The following is a 20,140-nucleotide window of genomic DNA, read 5'->3' on the forward strand; positions in this document are numbered from 1 at the left end:
GTCCTAGATACATGACCCCTTTAACTAGAGGAAATAAAAATTCACACCCTGTGAAAGGAGTTACTGACTTAAAATGGATTCACAGAAAAGAGATCTGCAAACTTGAGAATAGAAGTGATAAGCGCAACTAGAAGGTGGTGGTTTGCACGGAATCTATACAAAGAAGTAAGCTGGGGAAGGGGATCATGTCAGCATTTAAATATATATATTTTATTGATTATGCTATTACAGTTGTCTTAATTTTCCCCATTTGCCCCCCTTCCACCTGGAACCCCCATTTCCTTCAACAATACCCCCTTCATTCATGTGTATGGTCATGCATATAAATTCTTTGGCTATTGCATTTCCTATACTGTTCTTAACATCCCTCTGTCTATTCTGTACCTACCAATTTGTTATTCTTAATCCCTGCACCTTTTCCCTCATTCTCCCCCCCCCACCTGATAACCCTCCAAATTATCTTTATATCTATGATTCTGTTTCTGTTATGCTTGTTTACTTAGTTTGTTTTAGATTCAATTGTTCATAGTTGCAATTTATTGCCATTTTAATGTTCATGGCTTTGATCTTCTTTTTCTTAAATAAGTCCATTTGACATTTCATATAATAATGGCTTGGTGATGATGAACTCCTTTAACTTTACCTTCTCTGGGAAGCACTTCATCTGCCCTTCCATTCTAAATGATAGCTTTGCTGGATAGAGTAATCTAGTTTGCAGGTCCTTGCTTTTCATCACTTTGAATACTTTTTGCCATTCCCTTCTAACCTGCAAAGTTTCTTCAGAGAAATCAGCAGATAGTCTTATGGGAACTTCTTTGTAGGTAACTGCTTTTTTCTTACTGCTTTTAAGATTCTCTCTTTATCTTTCACCTTTGGCATTTTAATTATGATGTGTCTTGCTAGGGTCTTCTTTGAGTCTGTCTTGTTTGGGACTCTCTGGATTTGTATGTCTATTTACTTCACCGAATTAGGGAAATTTTCTTTCATTATTTTTTCAAAGAAGTTTTCAATCATGCTCTTCTTCTTCTCTTTCTGGCACCCCTATAATTTGAATTTTGGTATGTTTAAAGATGTCCTAGAGGCTCCTTAGCCTATCCTCATTTTTTCTTCTTGCTGTTCTGACTGATACTTTTTTCTTCCTTATATTCCAAATCATTGGTTTTATTCTTGGCTTCATCCTCCCCACTATTGGTTCCCTATAGATTTTTCTTTATTTCATTTAGTGTAGCCTTCATTTCTTCCCTTATGTTTTTGCTGTACTCAATGAGTTCTTTGAGCATCTTGGTCACCAGTGTTTTAAACTCTGCATCTGATAGGTTGGTTATCTCTGTTTTATTTAGTTCTTTTTCTGGAGTTTTGTTTTGTTCTTTCATGTGGGCCAGGCCATTTTTCTTTGCCTCCTCCATTTGGCCCCCCTGTGTTTGTTTCTGTGTATTAGGTGGAGCTTCTGTGACTCCCTGTCTTAGTAGCGTGGCCTATTGTAGAAAAGCGCACTTGGTAAATTGAATAGGGAGGAGCCTTAAGATTGCTAGGGTGGGGCAACTTGGTGCACTGCTCTGTGGCTCTGTGTCAGGGAGGGCCAGAGAGGGGACAATACCATTGCCTGGCCTCTGGAGTTTTGTCTGGGAGGAAGCTGTCTCCCAGCATTTGTCTTGATACCAGACACTTTAGTTTCTCCCCATATGCCACTGGTGCCTTTCCAGCTGTTGCCCTGGTGCTGAAGTCCAGAGGGAGTGAGTTGGCATAATTCCTAAGTTCATTGTGGGCCTTGTAAGAGGAGACTCATGAGAATCCTGCAGTTTCTTCCACTGCCCCAACCCCCACTCATTCTTACAGCCATAAGTTATGGGCACTTATCTTCTTGGCACTGGAACCCTGGGCTGGGTGGTCTGGTGTGGGGCTGGAATACCTCACCCCCAAGGTGTCACTCCTGATTTTTATCCACCACATGTGGTGTGGGACCCCCTGTCACACCTCCATGCCTCTCTGCATCTCTTCCCCTTTTACCTGTCTGGTTGAATGTGGCTTTTTAAATTCCTTTGTTGTTGGATTTCCATACGGCTCAATTTTCTGACAATTCTGGTTGATAGTTCTCTTGTAGTCTAGTTAAAATTTTTGCTGTAGTTGTGCTAGGAGGCAAGCTGTGTTTACCTACACCTCCATCTTGACCAGAATAGGTAACATGTCTCAGCATTTTTAAAGCACTGCCCTGGGAGGAGACTGCAAAGGCTTTGATTTTAGAGGGTCAAGCATGGTTATTTGCTGGGATATGTTGCCTTATAGAAATTCTTTAGAAATATTCAGCTGGCTCAGGTCTAACCAAACTTATAGCCGGCAGTCTCTCATCTGATCTCTGTGTCGTCCTACCCACCTTGATGCAGGTAAGTGGAGTGCACCGTCAGTTCTGATTTGGATGCCTGGTCACATCTCTGAGCAATGAGGGAATTAAGCTTCGGAAGCTGTGATTCTCAGCCACTAGAGTGTGGCCTGGTGGGGACTTTACCTTCGGTTTCTCAGATGCCTTTGTGGGAGATGGATTGGGTGATGGGTCATGAGGGTGACTTCTCTGCATTGTTCTAGGAACCATTGTTCCTAGAAATAGGATGAAGGAAGACATAAGAACAGATAACTAATGAGACTTCTTTGGCCCAGACCAGAACAGAGGATGGTGTCCTGAGGGGCATGCCCATTTTGGGGGTTTGTATATTAAAGAGAAAGAATATAGAATTACACTGCAATTGGGAATTTTGATCTGAAATCTGAATGGGCCATTAGTCCTTCCTCTATACAAACTGGTCTTTGGGTCTGTGGCACTGGCTGGCAGCTTCTGAAGTGCCCTTCTAGTTACTCAATCTGGCTGTGCTATTGTGTGTGAGTGTGTGTGTCTGTGTCTGTGTCTGGGCATGCTCATTTTTCAGGGTTTATAGTCATCTTTTGGATTTTTCTTAATGTGTTAGTCCTGTGCCTGAGTTGGCAGTCACTTGGAAAACTCAGCTGCTGATGTTTACCCATTAACATTGAAATAAAGTTTGTCCAATTCCAAGGTAACGACCCCTGTGGTGTGTTTATCCATCATAACCCACCAAGGCTATTGATGAAGAGCCTTTATTCACTCCATAGAAGGTTCCATGTCCCAAGACATCTCCCTAAACTTGGGAGATGGAGAGAATTGCTTAATCTGGTTTTAAGAAGCAAACAGAGTGCCCAGGAGTGGTCTGGGCACCTATGTTGGAGGAGGAAATATTGGATAGTCAGAAGAAGGGATGAAAGTTTTGGGAACATGGAAGGGAGAAGAGGTGATGTTTAGACAGCCGTGAGAGGCACCTGGGGCCTGTGCACCATGCTCTTTCTTTTTGGGTTTGAGGTATCTTTGCATCCATCTCCCCCAAGAATATGGCTTAAACTACCCCATGTACAGGTAAACTTCCTTTTCAGGTGTGGCTTTGAGGCGAGGTCATAACTTCTTATTATCATTGGCAAGGGTGCCTTCAGCTGCTTAAAAGAGCAATTAGTCTCTATTGCTGCTCCAGGAAGCTTGGTTAGGATGTTTCCTCTTGAGGAAGTTATTTTTAAAGATGCCATTATCTTGAAGAATGAAACACTAAGAAAGTATGGGTTGTGGGGAGCACAGGAGCTGGAGGTGCAGAAGGCAGCCACTCCTCCCAGCTCCACACTTGCCGTTGGCTGTGTTCAACAGACAGCAGCTGCCTGCTCCCAGCACACCAAGTGCAAGTGGTGCCAGGCGACCTTGCCCTTGCTGCCTGTTTTGACCCAGATGTTCCTCATTGCGGTGAGAATATCAGACTGTGGGGGCAGCTACCCAGACATGCTGGCATCTTCCAAATGGTGAAATGGAGACAGCTTATGTTTCTGAATGCTCAGAAAGGCAACCTTGGGTTTTGATAATGGAGCCTAAACAAAATACTGTCTCACGGCAGCCTTCTGCTTGCTGCGGGTCATTGTGCACTTGATGGCCAAACTGGTCGCTTTGAGACTTGGATGAAAAAAATACTGCCCTGTGGACTTTTGCAGGGGTGCTAGGGGACTGCTTTCCAGGAGAGGTGAGAGGTTCTGTCCTCCAAACCTCCCTTTGGGCTTCAAGACCTGAGAGAGAAAAGCAGTGGAAACAAAAGCCCTCCTTTTATACAAAGGCCACCAAAACGGTGGTTGCTGGGGAGAGGTTGTCAAGCATTTCACTTTGCTTCCCTGGAGAACCTCTGATGGTGTTATTCACTGAGAACCTCTGGCTCTGTTACTCACTCACTCTTGTCTCCAGGTATTTGTCAGGGCAAAGGACAGCCTTCCCACTTTCAGGGTCTTTGACCACATGACTTTCATCACCCTTTGGTCTTTCTCCATCCCTAAACGGTTCATATAGATGAACAGGAGTGGTATAAGGGGGAGAAGGACTGTGAAAAGACTTTCTCTATGGGAGGTAACCAATTGGTATTTCTTGTATCTGACTCTTTCACAGATATATTCTATTTGGTAGTCCTAGGCCTCTCTGAGGGTGGTAGTAATGTTTCCTTCTGACCCGAGAGAGTGACAGGAAGGCCGGGGGTGGGGGCCAGTGCTGTGCACAGATGTGGAGAACGGCATAGCTGGGGGAGAGCTGCTTAGACAGAACATGGAAAACTCTCTCCCAGCTCTATTTTCATTGTTTTATGTAGTTTTTGCTGTTTTCATATTAGCTTTTTTTTTGACACTAGATGAAGCCGGGTGCTTCCCTCTGCTCTGTTTGTTACATCGTCTGTAATGTTGATTTCCAATGAAATGATGTGATCAAAGCAGATTTCATCATATTTCCCTTAAACAAAAAGAAAGAGAGATTATTACCATATTTTTGATCGATGGAACAGCATGAGTGCCATGATGTACATGTTCCTCATTATAACTTTTAAGCCATCTAAATAAATGTCTCCTGAGTTATTTTTATTATAATTTTATTCATTTGTCTAGAATACATTGATCAATCACCTACACGGTGACTTTGGTAGAACTGGCTGACAGAGGAGTTGGTAATGCTGAAAAAACAAATCTAGGCTTTTCTATCCCAGACTAGCATTTCTCAGCTAATAATCGTAGTCCTGGCTACTATTTATTGATCTTTACCTGGATCCTGGCTACTCACATGTTATGCAGTATCAGATTTGGTCTTTAACAACAATTCCACAAAGTAGGTACTGATATCATCTTTATTTTCTTGATGAAAGAAATGAAGCTCAGATCATTTTTTTCCATGGCTCTAGAGGAGGGGTTGGCAAACTCTATAGAAGACCAAAAAGTAAATATTGTAGCCTTTGGGACACACTCTATCACAACTACTTAGCTCTGTTACTATAATACTAGAAAAGTCATAAAAAATTATAAAACCAAGCAAGGGTGGCTGTGTTCAATAAAATTTTAATTATGGCACCAATATTTGAATTTCATATAATTTTTTCATGTCACAAAATATTAGTATTTTTTTGATCTTTTTCAACCATTAAAAAATGTAAAAATCATTCTTTACTTGCAGTCTGTACAAAAACAGGTGGTGGGTGGGGTTTGTGGACCCCCGTTGTAGATGATGAGCGTATGCAGGAAGGAGGAGTGGATTAGAATGGGGATGTAGCAAGGGAACGCCTACCAGAGGGAACAGAATGTGTGTAGGTAGCAGAGATCATGAAGTATTTGAGGAAATGCAGTTGACGCAAGTACAGTTTGATAGGGTATGTGGCACAGTCAGAGGAGTCATTAAGCCAAAGTCATGACCTTTTAGGACATTTTAAGGATTTTGGACTTTGTCCTTGGATCAATAAAAAGGCATTAAAAGTATTAAGCAAAGAAATGAAAGGGACAATTTTTTTTTTAAAGGTCATTGGCTGATGTGTGGAGAAAGGATTGCCATGGGTTAGGAAGAGTAGAAGTAAAATAACCAGGATCGAGAAGTGGGCCAGGTGGGTGATGATGGTGGCTGTTAGTGACCGCAGCCGGGATGGTTTTCTCACAATAGCATCCTTGGGCAGCCAGGATGATGGGTTTTTCAGATGAGGTCAAAGTGGCTGGAGAGGTGAGTGTCTTGCCTGACCACACAGCAAAGGCAAGTAGAGCACAGATGAAGACCCTCATCTTCTAACTTCAAATCCGGTGGCTTTTTTCCTGTATTGTGTGAAATTCTTAACATTCTCAAATAGAAATTATGTTTATCCTAACCTGCCATTTATCTCTGAACCCTACAACTGAAGAGCAACTCCTCTTTCTCTCTCATAAAATTCTGATGAATGAGGCTAGTTAGCCTCTTAGGTTTGCATTGTTAATTCTCATTTCCTGAGGAAATTAATTTTGTAGTTGAGGAAAATAGCCTCATGTTCAAATAAGAGAAAGGCCAAAGATGATACTGTGGTGATGGTTTTATGTTATGTTCCTGCTGGCGTGAGAAAGGTAGCTGAATACTTATTTAAAGGTCAGCTTTTCTTAAGATTTGTGTGGCTTTGTTTCCCAGATGAGAATTGGTACATTCTCTTCCACCTTTCGAGGAATAATTCACCTGGCTGTGCACTGGGCGTCATGCTCTGATTCTGATACTGGCTTGCATCTCTGGATCAGAGCACTTCCTCTTTTGAACAATGTGATGCCAAGGGGTTGCAGTCTGTTTCTGTGGGGGATGGGGGAGGGGGAAAAATGAGACTCATGCCTTGGAGCTGAAGTGTGGTGGTGATTTTGCATCTTCTTCTCAGGGGGTTGTGCTCCAGAGGTGGCGGTGGCTGATACTGACCTATGGTAGGGGTGGGAGAAGAGGAACCTAAAAAAGATTTTGGTGGGTGGGCCCCAGCACTGGTAACTGCTCAGTGAATCTTGGTTTTGGCTGGTATTTCATTCGAATTACTGTTCTTTGTTCCTTTTCATTCCTTCCCCCATTGTAAGGGAAGGTCTGTGGTGTCCTGGTCTGTGTCTCAAGCATCTCCTTCTATCCCATGTCAACCAGGTGTTTCATCACCAAAAAAAGATTTATTCAGGAAAAAGAAAGGGTTGCAACCCAGAGCAGCACACGGGCCAAGCCATGTGCACACTCTGATCTGCATGCCAAGATGGAGGGTTATTTATAGAAGGGAGAAGAAGCTAAGGGACAGCAACGTTAGAACCATAGAGCTCTACTGTAAACTTAGAACTTGTCCTGTGGAGTTCTCACATGAAAGGTTCTCATGATTACAGAGTGCTAGAACTTCCATCCATAAGTCCTAGCTCAGCATAGATCTTCCTGACTTATGTTTGCTTAAAGTCTCAGTTAGCTTTTATCACCCACAGTGTGCAGTGTCTTGCACACAGTAGGTGCTCAGTATTGAATACTGGCTCTATTGATTTGTCACCTTTGGCATCTATGCTGCACAGTGCAACCTCTTCTCTCAAAGAAGTCAGAATTTTCTAATCTAAAATCATCAGAAAGAGGATACTTGGGACGCCCTGAAAACAGGACAAATTTTAGGAGTGGGCAAGAGTCAGGCTTCCCTTGAGGGTCTTCCCCCATAATGCAGCTTTTGTTGTTCACTTTCCTTTTCTTCACCCCATTTCATTAGACTTAGGTTGCATGTCTTTATTGTTGCATAATAGTGGCTCAATAGATACCAGCTGAGTTAGTTCACTTCTGATACTGATTTTATTTATTCTTTGTAGGCTCTTAACCTACTCACATGGATATAGGTGGTGAGGCTGAAGATGTAAGCTTAGAGATACTCTCCTCCCTTCCCTTTGTTCTTTCTTCAGCTATTGAAAGTTGATTATGTGCCAGGCACTGGGTTAAATTCTTGGGAACAACAACAAAAGAAGACATGGTGTCCGACACCAAATACATTCTAGTCTAGTGGAGAGATAAAAAGGAAGAATGGTCATTTGGTATGAGATATGCACCTCCTGCCCCACCCCCCACCAGCCTCCATGAGGACCTCTCCCTGACCTAGTGGATAGGACCCTTCTTGAGGGCTTTTCCTGCTGAACTCCCAAAGGTGGCCAAGAGCAATCAGAGTACCTGAGCTATTGTGAATGAATTAACAGGTTCCGCACTTGCCTTTCTCCATTTATGCAGGGTGGAGATGTCTGCCCAGAGGTTAATTTCTAACAGAACATCTCATCAATCTGCATCTAATTCTGATTACACCTGGGAATATGAGTACTATGAGATTGGACCAGTTTCCTTTGAAGGATTGAAGGCTCATAAATGTAAGTCCTATACAATTCTCCTTGTAAGCTTAATATGAATTTGTCTTAACCTGTGAAATCCCAGTGATTACTTTTCCTGAACATTCTCTTTGTACAGGACTCTGTCTTTTACTCCCCAAAATCTCAAAAAACACCTCCTCCACACAAAGACTGATTGCTCAGGGATGGTATTACATGAGGGCTTTCATGATTCTGAGTGACAAGGAACTTGAAAGACTCACTTAGTGAGGAAACATGAACCAATATCATTCTTAAACTGAGATGTTTTATTAAAGCATTAACAATTCCAGCTCTCCCAAACTGTGTGAACATTTAAATTATCAAAAATGTGACAAAAGTAGAATCTGGAACTATTTATGGAAGGACCTTGTTTTGTAACACATGGTCAGCGACATCGCTCAGCTCCCCTGGTTTTCTGGGGTTGGGGAGCAGTCTACCTGTGCACCTTCATGATGATGGACAACAGTAGCCTGCAGTCCTTCCTAACACTGTGTTTTGTGAATCGTGTGTCAGGTAATTGAAAGGTTACTGTCCAACTCCAGTTGTAACTGAATGCTGACTGACCACTATGAAGCATCTTTGTTTTCTTAAGTGGAGTTGACACAATGGGCAGGAACTGCTGCCCACTCCCAGGTCCTGTTGTGGGTGCATGATCAATATTCCAGAGATGGTTGTTTCAGAACTAATATCCACAGCACTACCAACATTTTAGGTTGGTAACTGGTTTAGATTAATGGGACACATTAGGAAATATAAGACACATTAGAATTGGAGATGCAAATGTGGCAAAGGAAATGCTTTTGTTCCTTTAGTATTTCCTGGCAGCTATCATACTGACCTGTCTTGCCATTCATGATCCCTCCCACCCAATTGCTGCTCCTTTGCAAGGAGGACTTTCTTTTTTTTTCTTCAGCTTTTTAAAAGTATAACTGACAAATAAAATGGGAATATACTTAAGATATACAGCCAGGATTTGACAGTTGTGTACATTGTGAAAGGATTTCCCACATCAAATTTATTAATGTATTAATAACCTCAGATATTTTATTTATGAGAATATTTAATTTCTACTCTCATAAATTTTAATTATACAAAACAGTGTAACCAATGATACTTATTCATTTTATATCTGAAAGTTTATTCCCTTTTACCAGCATCTCTCTGTTTCCTCCACTCCTCCCTCAGCACCTGGCAACCACTTTTCTACTCTCTGTCACTATGAGTTTAATATTTTTAGATTTCATATGTAAGTGATACCATGCAGTATTGTCCTTCTCTGTCTGGCTTATTTCTCTCAGCATTATGCCCTCCAGGTTCACCCATGTTGTCATAAATGACAGAATTTCCTTCTTCTTAAAGGCTAAATAATAGTCTATCTGGTGGATGTATGTAGGTGTGTGTGTGTGTGCACATTTGTGTGTGTCTATCACCTTTTTTTTTTTTTTTATCCATTCATCCATTGATAGATCCTTTAGGTATTTCCATACGCTGGCTGTTGTGAATAATGCTGCAGTGAACATGGAAGTATAAATATCCTCTTCAAGATATTGGTTTTATTTCCTGTGAATATATATCCATAAGTGGGAATGCTGGATCTATGGTAGTTGTATTTTTAATTTCTTAAGAAACATCCATATTGTTTTCCATAGTGGCTGTACCAGTTTGCATTCCCATCAATAGTGTATGAGAGTTCCCTTTTCTCCACATTCTCGCCAGCACTTATCTCTTGTGTTTTTGATAATAGACATCTGAACAGTTGTGAGATACCTCACTGTGGTTTTGAGTTGCATTTCCCTGATAATTAGTGATATTGAGCACCTTTTCATGTACCTGTTGGCCATTCAGATGTCGTCTTTGGAAAATTATCTCTTCAGGTTCTTTGCCCATTTTAAAATTAAGTTTATTTATTTATTTTTGCTATTGAGATATATTAACTCCTTATCAGATATGTGGCTTGCAAATATTTTCTGCCATTCTATATGTTGTCTTTTAATTTCATTGATGGTTTACTTTGCTGTGCAGAAGCTTCTTAGTTTGATATAGTACCAACTTCTTTATTTTTTCCTTTTTTGCTTTTGCTTTTGGTGTCAAATTCAAAAAGTCATTTCCAAGATCTATGTCAAGGAGCTTACCTTCTATGTCTATGAACACTATTTTGAACTCTATCAGGTAAATAACTTATCTCACTTCATTAGATCTGTTTCTGGAGATTTATCTTATTCTTTTGTTTGGAACATATTTCTCAGTTTCTTCATTTTCCTTGACTCTCTGTGTGGTTTCTGGGCATTATATACAAAATCCACCTCTGCCAGTCTTGATGCAATCTTGCGTGGGAGATAAACCCTGTCATTCAGCCAGCTCTGAGCTCCTAGTTGTCTCTCAAAGGTTTATGATTGCCCAAGCAACCATTGTTATTCTTAGTGATCCCCAGTACTTGGGGGTGTGCCAAGACCTCTCTGTGTCCCGCATTGGAGGGTCATGGTCAGCAACTAGATGCAGTCTGATTAGAAGCCAGACCCTCAGGCAGCAGCTGGGAAAGTATGTAGTTAAATCCTTCCAGGGAGAAACTGGGAGATGGGCATTTTTGTCTGCTCTCTCTGTGCTGGCCCTTGTGTGTAGACATGAGGGGTGCTCCTGCACTTGCTAAGAACTGCTCCTTTGTTTACTAAAGTCCTGTGGAACTCATGAATGCAAGCCCCATTGCCTGTCAGAGCCAGGAGATCCCTTGGGTAGCTGTTGCAAAAGCTGAGGCACCAGACCTGTGTACAATGTCCTTTCAGGGAGATATAACACATGATTTAATTATTGGAGTGGGCTGGAGGGAGAAGGAAGGTGTCCAAAGGCTTCTCTGGTCTCTGGGAAGGGCCAGAGCCAGCCCCCAAATGCCTGCTAAATTAGAAGCCTGAACCTTAGGCAGCATCTGTCAGAGTAAGAAGATAAACCCCTTTCAAAGAAGAGTGGGAGATGGGTGCTTTTGCTGCCCTTTCAGCACTGAGCCCTGGGGGCATAGCCATGGGGAGGGCCTATGTGCCCATAAAGAACTGCTTTTCTGTTTGCTGTAGTCTTGGGGTCCTCATGGATGCAATTCAGAACTAGGTATTTTGGGGGCCCATCTCTCCTGTGGGAGTTGAAAATTTGAGGATCTAGATGGACAATCCAGACCCTTCCCTCTTCAGGGAGAAAGTGGGAGTTGGGGGTTCCAACCCCATTGTATGTTTTGTGCTGAGAAACAACCTTTGATGGTCATTTGATGTTTTCTCTTACCCTTAGTTTTTAATCTGGTATTAAACCTCATAATGTATCAGATGTGGACATATGTCTGACATATGTTTGGTACTAGCAAAGTGGACATTCATTCATTCCACATATGTTCATTGAGCACCTGTTTTGTGCAGTACTATTTTAAGCATTAGAGATACAACAGTGAACAGAAAAGACAAAATATCTCCTGTTATAGATCTTGCCTTGTAATGGGGGAGACAGACAATAAATAAGTTAAATAAACAAAATACATCAAATGGTGATAAACAAAAAAGCAATAATAAACTAGGGATAGGATGTGGATCATGGAGCTAAAAGTATAGCATGGCTGTGGAAGGCCTTACTGAGAAAGAAAAAATTGGTAGAAGACCTAAGGAAGTAAGAAATTGAGCTATAAGATATCTAGGGAAGAACATTCCAAACTGCACACTGCAATTGTGGAATGCAACCTTCAAGTAACAAGGAGCTAGCATGGTACCAGGGGAGTGGATAAGAGGCAGAGCAGCAGGAGATGAAGTCAGGTAATGAGAAGAGGGTATTCACCCCTAGAGGTCATACTAAGGACTTTGGCTTTTTTGCTGGGGGGGGGGGGTTGTCATTTGAGGCTTTGGGGATGAGGAGTGGCATCTGGCTTAGGTTTCAGTAAAACCACTTGGCAGCCAAGGAGGGAAGGGGATGAGACTGGAAGCAGAGATCAGTCAGGAGGCTATTAAGACTGGCCCGTGGTGGGGGCAATGGAGTAATGAGGAATTTATAATTCTGGATATTTTCTGAAGATAGATCAGACAGGATTTGTCAATGGATCGGCAATGGGGTGAAAGAGGAAGAGAAGCGCTCAGGATGATTTGGAGGTTTGTGATCTGAGTAACTGGCAGGATGACGTGCCCTTAACTGAGATGGGGAAGACCGTAGGAGAAGCAGGAACATCATGAGCTCAGTTTGGGATCTGTTAATTTGAGACCTAAGACATCCGAGAAGACATGGTGGGGAGAGTTCAGTGAAATCTGAGTGTCATCAGCCTATAAATGATATGCACACCCAGGAGATGGGTGAATGAGTGTGGGTAGTAAACTACAGAGGTCCAGGAATTGAGTTCTGGGGCACACTAGCATTTAGAAACTGGGGGGCATTGAGAAGACAGCAGCAAAAGAGCCTGAGTGGAATTTACAGAAAGACAGACAGAAAACCAGGCAGTTGTGGTTTCCTGGAAGCCAAGTAAAGAAAGGGTTCCAAGGGCGAGACAATGGTCTGTGTCAAGTGCTATTAGGTCAGATTAGTTGAGGGACGAGAGTTAACTGTTGGAATTAAAATGTAGACGTCGTTATTGGCAATGATTTTAAAAGCAGTTTTAGTGGAGTGGTGGGAGTGAAAGGCTGGTGGAATTGGTTCAAGGTAAGAAATAAGAGGGAAAAGCTCTCAAGAATTTTACTGTTCAGGGAAGAAGAAAATGGGACATTGGCAGAAGCAGAAGCAAAACCTGTAATTCGATGAGTGGACGTGGCTACATCTTAGCAGGACCATTCAGGCTGCTGCGGTGAGGAAAGACTGAAGGAGTTTCTCTTACTCTGAGCCGCCACTGGCAGCCACATCCCATGCTTTTATCCTATGCCAGCGTGCAGATAATGCCCGATAGTGCACGGATGCAGCAGCGGGAAGAGGGGTCATCGAGCTGAGAAGCAGAGGAGAGGTTCCGAAGGCTGGGAGTAAGATGTGTCATTGGGAAAACAGCACAGACAAGTGCTGGAACATCGCTGTCGGCTCCTTGCCAGGAACTCATACCACAGAACTGACCCTAATGCCTTAGGAACCCCAAGTGGTGTGATGACAGGGTTAGCTCTCGTGTCCTGAATCCTCTGTTTCAAGTTAAAGATTAACCTTTGTTTTTCATACAACCACAGGATGGAAAGGTCACAGTTTATTCCTAGGATATGGAGAGGCAGGACAATTGGGTGGTTGCTACATGGAGTAGAAAAAACGCTACCTGGCGAACAGGACCGTACTAGTGAAAAGCGTGCACCTGTCAGCTTTCAGCTCTCAATTCCCTTCGTTTACTGGAGATCAGGTTAAGGGGAAATTATTTTATTATGACACATCCCATTTGGAATTCCCGTGGCAATCTGCTCTACCCGCTTACTGTAATGCTTGCTAAGTAACTCAGTCTCTGGACAAGCAAGGCTTCTCTTGGCTTCCTTAAGCATGGACTCATTCGAACTTCACCCTGTGTAAACCTCTATGCTGACTTCCTCCCAGGAAAGGGTGTTTTGAGGAAGACCAGGGGCTGTGTGTTCCCATTTTACCACAGTGCCCCTGCTCTTGAAATGTGGCATATAAATAAAAGTTCAAGACAGTCTGTCAGTATCCTCCCGGGAAGGGGCTTAGGGTGAGAGAGCACCCTGGGGTCGGCCCACATGGCTGAGGGTGAGGTAGAGGAGAATTAAAGGAAATAATTGGAGGAAGCAGATGTTTGTTTGAAGGGGGATATGAATAAGCAAAACTATATAATTAAGCAAGGATAGATGAAATATGTTGTGATGAGAAACATAGAGGCCACATTGTCAGGGAAACATTTGGAAATACTGTTGGGTCACAGAGCTTCTCAAATTTTAACCACAGAACCTCCACACTGTGCTCTCCCATGATTCTCTGCAGGCTGCGACCCTCTCCTCCCTCTCATTATTATTGCTTTTTGATCAGCTCCCTGGGGCACTAGCAGGGCAGAGGGAAAGGTCTGGACTGGGTGAAAGGCACCCCACTTCCACCTCTGTCCACTCTGGGTTTGTGACGCAGAGGACGACAGGCGTAGCTACCATCTACAGTGTGGAAACTGTCTGGATGAGGACCCCTTCCCAGTAGACAGATTTGAAAAATGAATAAATTAGATTAAATTCTCAATTGAGGACTTAAACATAATGCCGGTGTGTCATTTTTAGAACTTGCCTTTGCTCTGCAGGCAGTTGATGAAGCACAGTATGCTGTCATTTCTTTGTACAATGGCGTTTCTAGTCTGTGCCCCCATAATTGAGATGTTATTGTTACATGTCAGTTGCACTTGTTTACCCATGTTTTTTGGAGCTTGTCCTTATGCCTTTTCTAGGCCTCATTTCCATGATATTATAAAGCAAAATTAATAATTCCTATTTCTTTGGCATGCTTACCACCAGGAAAGATACATTAGTTTTGCATCTAGAGTGCTGATTATTCAGCACACTGTTGAATAAAAGTTGTTTACCTTTAGGCAATAGTATATGTAGAATAAAAGTATGAATTATACAGAGTAAATTGTTAATTTGATTTCTTCACTTTAGAAAAAATGAATTAGAATTTAATTAGAAGAATGCTTTGCATTTAAACACATTTAGTGTATAAGCCATTCATTTTTTAAAAATTACTAACATTCACACTATATTCCCACATAGATTAACTTCTTAGAATAAATCAGAAAATGTAAAATAATTCAACTCTGTTGTCTCCCCCAGATTGGAGACCTATTACGTATGTGCAGGATCTGTGGACGGTCCAGTCCAGTCACATCCCTATCCCAGAGACACATCCTTGTGACTATTACCCAAGGGAGGGCCCATGTAGAGAAGTACAGACAAAAATGCCATGGTGTTCAAAGGAGAGAATGAGCACATCAGTTGGTGAAATTGGTCCAGGCTTGGTGAAGAAGATGGTGTAAGGAATGGGCTTTGATGAATGGATGGACTTTCATCAGCTCTAGGTTGAGGGAAGTTGTTCTAGACATGTAAAGGTAAGAGCCCTAAAAAGGCATGGGGGTTAGGAAGTTTTACTCTAGGAGTTACAGGTAAATACAGGGACACAATGTCCTCTAGTCTGATTGGAAAGATGGGTTTTATATTTTTAAGTATATTTCATTGATTATGCTATTATAGTTGTCCCAATTGTTTTCCCTTTTGTTTCCCAATTGTTTCCCCATCTGTCTGGTACCTCCCTTCCCACCAGCAATCCCCTTAATCCTGGTAGTTCATGTCCATGTGTCATGCATATAAGTTCTTTGGCTTCTCCATTTACTTTACTATTCTTAATGTCCTCCTGTCTATTTTGTATTTACCAGTTACGCTTCTTGGTCCCTGTACCTTTTCCCCCATTCACCCCCTTCTCTCTAATAACCCTCCATATGATCTCCTTATCTATGGTTCTGTTCTTGTTCTAGTTGTTTGCTTAGTTTGTTTTTGTTTTTTGGATTCACTTGTTGATAATTGTAAGTTTGTTGTCAGTTTACTGTTCATAGTTTCGATCCTCTTTTTCTTAATGTATCCCTTTAACATTTAGTATAATAAGGGCTTGGGGGTGATGAGCTCCTTTAACTTCACCTTGTCTTGGAAGCCCTTTATCTGCCCTTCAATTATAAATGGTAGCTTTGCTGGATAGAGTAATCTTGGTTGTAGGTCCTTGCTTTTCATTATTTTGAAGACATCTTGCAAGTCCATTTTAGCCTTCAATGTCTTTTTTGAGAAATCAGCTGACAGTCTTATAGAAACTACTTTATAGGTAATTCTCTTTCTTTTCTCTTGCTGCTTTTAAAATTCTCTTTATCTTTAACCTTTAACATTTTAATTATGATGTGTGTTGGTGTGGTCCTCTTTGACTCTAGTTTGTTTGGAATTCTCTGTGTTTCCTGGATTTATATGTCTATTTCTTGCCCCAAATTGGGCAAGTTTTTCTTCATTATTTTTTCACATAAGGTTTCAATTTCTTGTTCTTCCTCTTCTCCTTCTGGCACCACTGTGTTCATGTCCATGGGCCATGCATGTAAGTTCTTTGGCTTCATTCTTTTCTACATTATTATTAACTTCCCCCTGTCTGTTTTGTACCAACCAATTATGTTTCTTAATCCCTGCACAATTTCCCCATTTCCTCCCCTTCCCCCTTCCAGCTGAAAACCCACCAAATGATCCCCATACCTAGGATTCTGTTCCTATTCTGTTTTGCTTAGTTGGATTTTGTTTTTGTTTTTTAGATTCAGTTGTTAATAGTTGTGACTTTGTTGTTATTTTAATATTCATAATTTTGGTCTTTTTCTTAAGTAAGTCCCTTTGACATTTCATATAATAATAGCTTGGTGATGATGAGCTCCTTTAGCTTTACCTTGACTGCAAAGCACTTTATCTGCCCTTCCATTCTAAATGATAGCTTCACAGGATAGAGTAATCTTGGTTGTAAGTCCTTGCTTTTCATCACCTTGAATACTGCTTGCCAGTCCCTTCTTGCCTGCAAAGTTTTTTTTGAGAAATCAGCTGATAGTTTTATAGATACCCCTTTGTAGGTAACTCTCTGCTTTTCTCTTACTGTTTTTAAGATTATCTCGTTATCTTTCACCTTTGGCATTTTAATTATGTGTCTTGGTGTGGTCCTCTTTGGGTCTAGCTTGTTTAGGATTCTCTGTGCTTCCTGGACTTGTATGTCTATTTCCTTCACCAAATTTGGGGAGTTTTCCTTCATTATTTTGTCACATAAGCTTTCAATGTCTTGCTTTTCCTCATCTCCTTTTGGCACCCCTATGGTTCAGATGTTGGCATGTTTAAAGTTGTCCCAGAGGTTCCTAAGCCTCTCCTCATTTTTTTCAATTCTTGTTTCCTCATTTTGTACTGGTTGACTGTTATTTCTTACTTATGTTCCAAATCATTGATTTAAACCCCAGTTTCCTTCCCTTCATCACTGGTTTTGAATGGCTTTTCCTTCGTTTCAGTTAGCATCGTCTTCATTTAGCATAAGAGAAGCCTTATGCGTTTGCTGTACTTAAGCATATTTATCAAGCCTGTGAGCATCTCTATCACCAGTGTTTTAAATTCTGCATGTGTTAGGTTGGCTATCTCCTCATTGCTTAGTTCTTCCACTGGAACCTTGATCCGTTCCCCCTTTTGGGCCATACTTCTCTGTCTCCTCATCTTAACAGGCTCCTGTGTTTGTTTGCCTCTCTATCTTAGGTAGAGCTGTTACTCCTGTTATGTTGTAAGTGGCGAAGCCTTAGGGATTTGTCAGTACAGGGCAACCCATTTCACCACATTATGGTGCTGTTTGTGGGGGAGGGGTCTTGAGAGGGAACAATGCTGCTTGCTCAGCACTTGCCCCTGTTCCAAGCACTTCTCCCACTTCATATGGGACTGGTGCCTCTCTAGCTGTTGCCCTGGCTGTCATTCCCAGAGTGGGTGGGTCTGTGGACGTTCTAGGACCATGGGAGCTCTCTAAACAAGTGGACTCTGCTGAGAGACTGGCAATTCTTCCTCCGTCCTAACCCCCACTGGTTTGCACAGTCCAAAACAATGAGGCCTTATTTTCCCTGGCACTGGGACTGTGAGCTGTGAGGTCTGGTCTGGTGCTGGGAGCGCTCCCCAGGTGTCCCTCCCGACTTTTTAAAATGTGTGACTGTGCTTTCCACCAGCCTGCCACTGCCGCTACACCGCCACCACCACACTGTGTCCTCTCCGCCCTGGCTCTGCCCCTCTTACCTGTCTGGATGAATATTTCTTCTTTATATCTTTGTTTGTTGGACTTCCATGCAGCTCAATTTTCTGGAAATTCTGGTTGTCTCTAGTGCTGAGGTAGTTGTATTCCTTCTTAGTTGTGGAGGGAGGAGCAGCTTATCTGTCTATGCCTCCATCTTTGCCGGAAGTCCACTTTTTCACTTATGCTTTTGCCATACTCAATCATTTCTGTGAGCATTTTTATCATCAATGTTTGAACTCTATATCTGTTATATTGGGTATTTCTTCCTCACTTAGTTCTCCTCTGGAGCCTTGATCTGCTCCCTCTTTGGGGCCATACTTCTCTGTCTCCTCAACTTGACAGCCACCTGTGTTTGCCTTTGTGTCTTAGGTAGAGCTGCTGCACCTGTTACATTGTAAGGGGCAGAGCCTTAGGTGTTCACCAGTGCTTGCGGACCCATTTCACAGCCATATGGCTCTGTCTGGATGAGTATTTCTTCTTTATATCTTTGTTGGACTTCCATGCAGTTAGATTTTCTGGTAATTCTGGTTGTTTTTCTTTTGAAGTAAATGTAATCCTTGTTATGGTTGTGCAAAGAGGCAAAACTTGCCTACCTATGCCTCCATTTTGGCTGGTAGTCCTCAAGACATAGGTTTTAAATTAGGGGTAAGCTGGGAGAAAATAATTTTAACAATAATAGCTGATAAATGTGGGTTACTTCTCAGATGCTAGACATTGTATAAAGTGCTTTACTTATGGAATCTCTTTCAACTTAGGAAAGGTCAGGTCTATCTTTATTGAACAATTTTTCATAAAAGAGCAATATTGTCAGAGCTGTGGTAAAGCAGGTTCATGCAGAGATGAAGCACATGGAAAGATAGAAGACAACGCAGCAAGCCATTTGTGTGTTCTCAGTGAGAGATAATGAGGACGGGAACTATTCAAGCATGAACAGAAGTAAAAATACAAAATTAGGTTGGTTTGAAACAAAACTTATTTTAAACATTGTACTGTGGTTTCTGCTAAAACCTGTATTCTATAACTCAAGACTCTTCAGTGGACTCTTGGGGACCTAGATGGCCTTTGCTGTGTCCTAGGTTACTTCATTTGGATAGGAACACCAATAGTTAGTAAGACTGACATCTTTTAGTGTTAGCTGAGAACAGAACCTGGACACAGATTGTTCTCTGTTTCTCATTCCCTACATCTTATATGTCTGCAGTCAATGGAGGGGTCAAGATTGTCTCATAAGACTGTTAACATCCTATCTCATTTCATATACCCAAAAGCCCAGATTTATTGAACAGTCAAGTTTTCAGCTGCTGTGAAATATTAATCCCATATTAACTGTCTTGCAGATTCCATTGTGATTGGATTTTGGGTTGGTCTCGCAGTCTTCGTGGTTTTCATGTTTTTTGTGCTGACTTTGCTGACCAAGACAGGAGCCCCACACCCAGAGTAAGTTTGGGCTGTTCCTAAATATCTGTTAAGCTCCACAGGGAACTGAAGAAACAGACGAGACAGAAATAGTTATGGATAGCTGCCTGGCCCAAGTATCTGTAGGTAGGTTTCGCCTTTCCCTAACCTCTTGTCTGGGACTTATTTGCAAGTGGATCCTTATATACCTGTTTTTTATTTGTTTGGTTTTTTTTTTTTTTTGGTCCTTTCACATGGCCCTAATTCTGATTCAGGCCTGATTTTTATGTTGCAATACTTATGAAATAGGATGTATTTTCTCCTAGTCCCAAAAGAATTTAGATGAGTCAACAAACTAAAAACACTGGGAAAAAAAAAAAAAACAACAACAACAACAGCAAAGTAGAATGAAAACTAGTTTTAAAAAACACTTCAAGGAGTAGAGAAATAGTTGCTACTGAGTATTTGGTGGAATTAATCACTGACAATAAACACTGAGTTAAATACTGAGTTTCCTTGAAACTGGGATAAAAAAGGAAACACCAAAGATTATGTGATTCTCATAGCAGGATAAAGAATATTTGTGTTGGGCTTTGGATTTGAGGAGGAAATTACTACATGAGTGCTTGAAGAATGTTGAGTAGCATCAGAATGTAATTGTTCAGTTATGATTCCAAAGATCTCAGAAACGTTTTAGAGATTTTTTTAAAAATTAAAACTTTTAAAAAAGGGAAAAAGAACATATGTTGAATACCTTTTTAGTTGTCCCCAGCAGGCACAGGAAGCACACTCAACTTAGGTAATTAGAAGAGCGCTGGAT

At 41.6% G+C, this 20,140-nt stretch overlaps 1 protein-coding gene across 6 annotated transcripts in view; it reads left to right on the plus strand.

Annotated features, from left to right (window-relative positions):
• MRAP2 (melanocortin 2 receptor accessory protein 2) overlaps positions 1-20,140 on the plus strand; it is a 68,612-nt gene that overhangs the window by 40,227 nt on the left and 8,245 nt on the right. For 4 of the 6 annotated variants that reach the window (XM_090279631.1, XM_090279630.1, XM_090279629.1 and 1 more), the window contains 2 exons: positions 8,063-8,196; positions 19,263-19,362. In XM_090279631.1, the coding sequence (XP_090135757.1) occupies positions 8,070-8,196; positions 19,263-19,362 (227 nt within the window). In that variant the 5' untranslated portion in view covers positions 8,063-8,069. The remainder of the gene's footprint in view (positions 1-8,062; positions 8,197-19,262; positions 19,363-20,140) is intronic. The other 2 variants (XM_090279633.1, XM_090279632.1) reach the window with 1 other exon arrangement.

This window comes from Furipterus horrens, unplaced genomic scaffold (assembly GCF_987537825.1).
Source record: "Furipterus horrens unplaced genomic scaffold, mFurHor1.1.pri manual_scaffold_6, whole genome shotgun sequence".
NCBI classification, from domain to species: Eukaryota; Metazoa; Chordata; class Mammalia; order Chiroptera; family Furipteridae; genus Furipterus; species Furipterus horrens.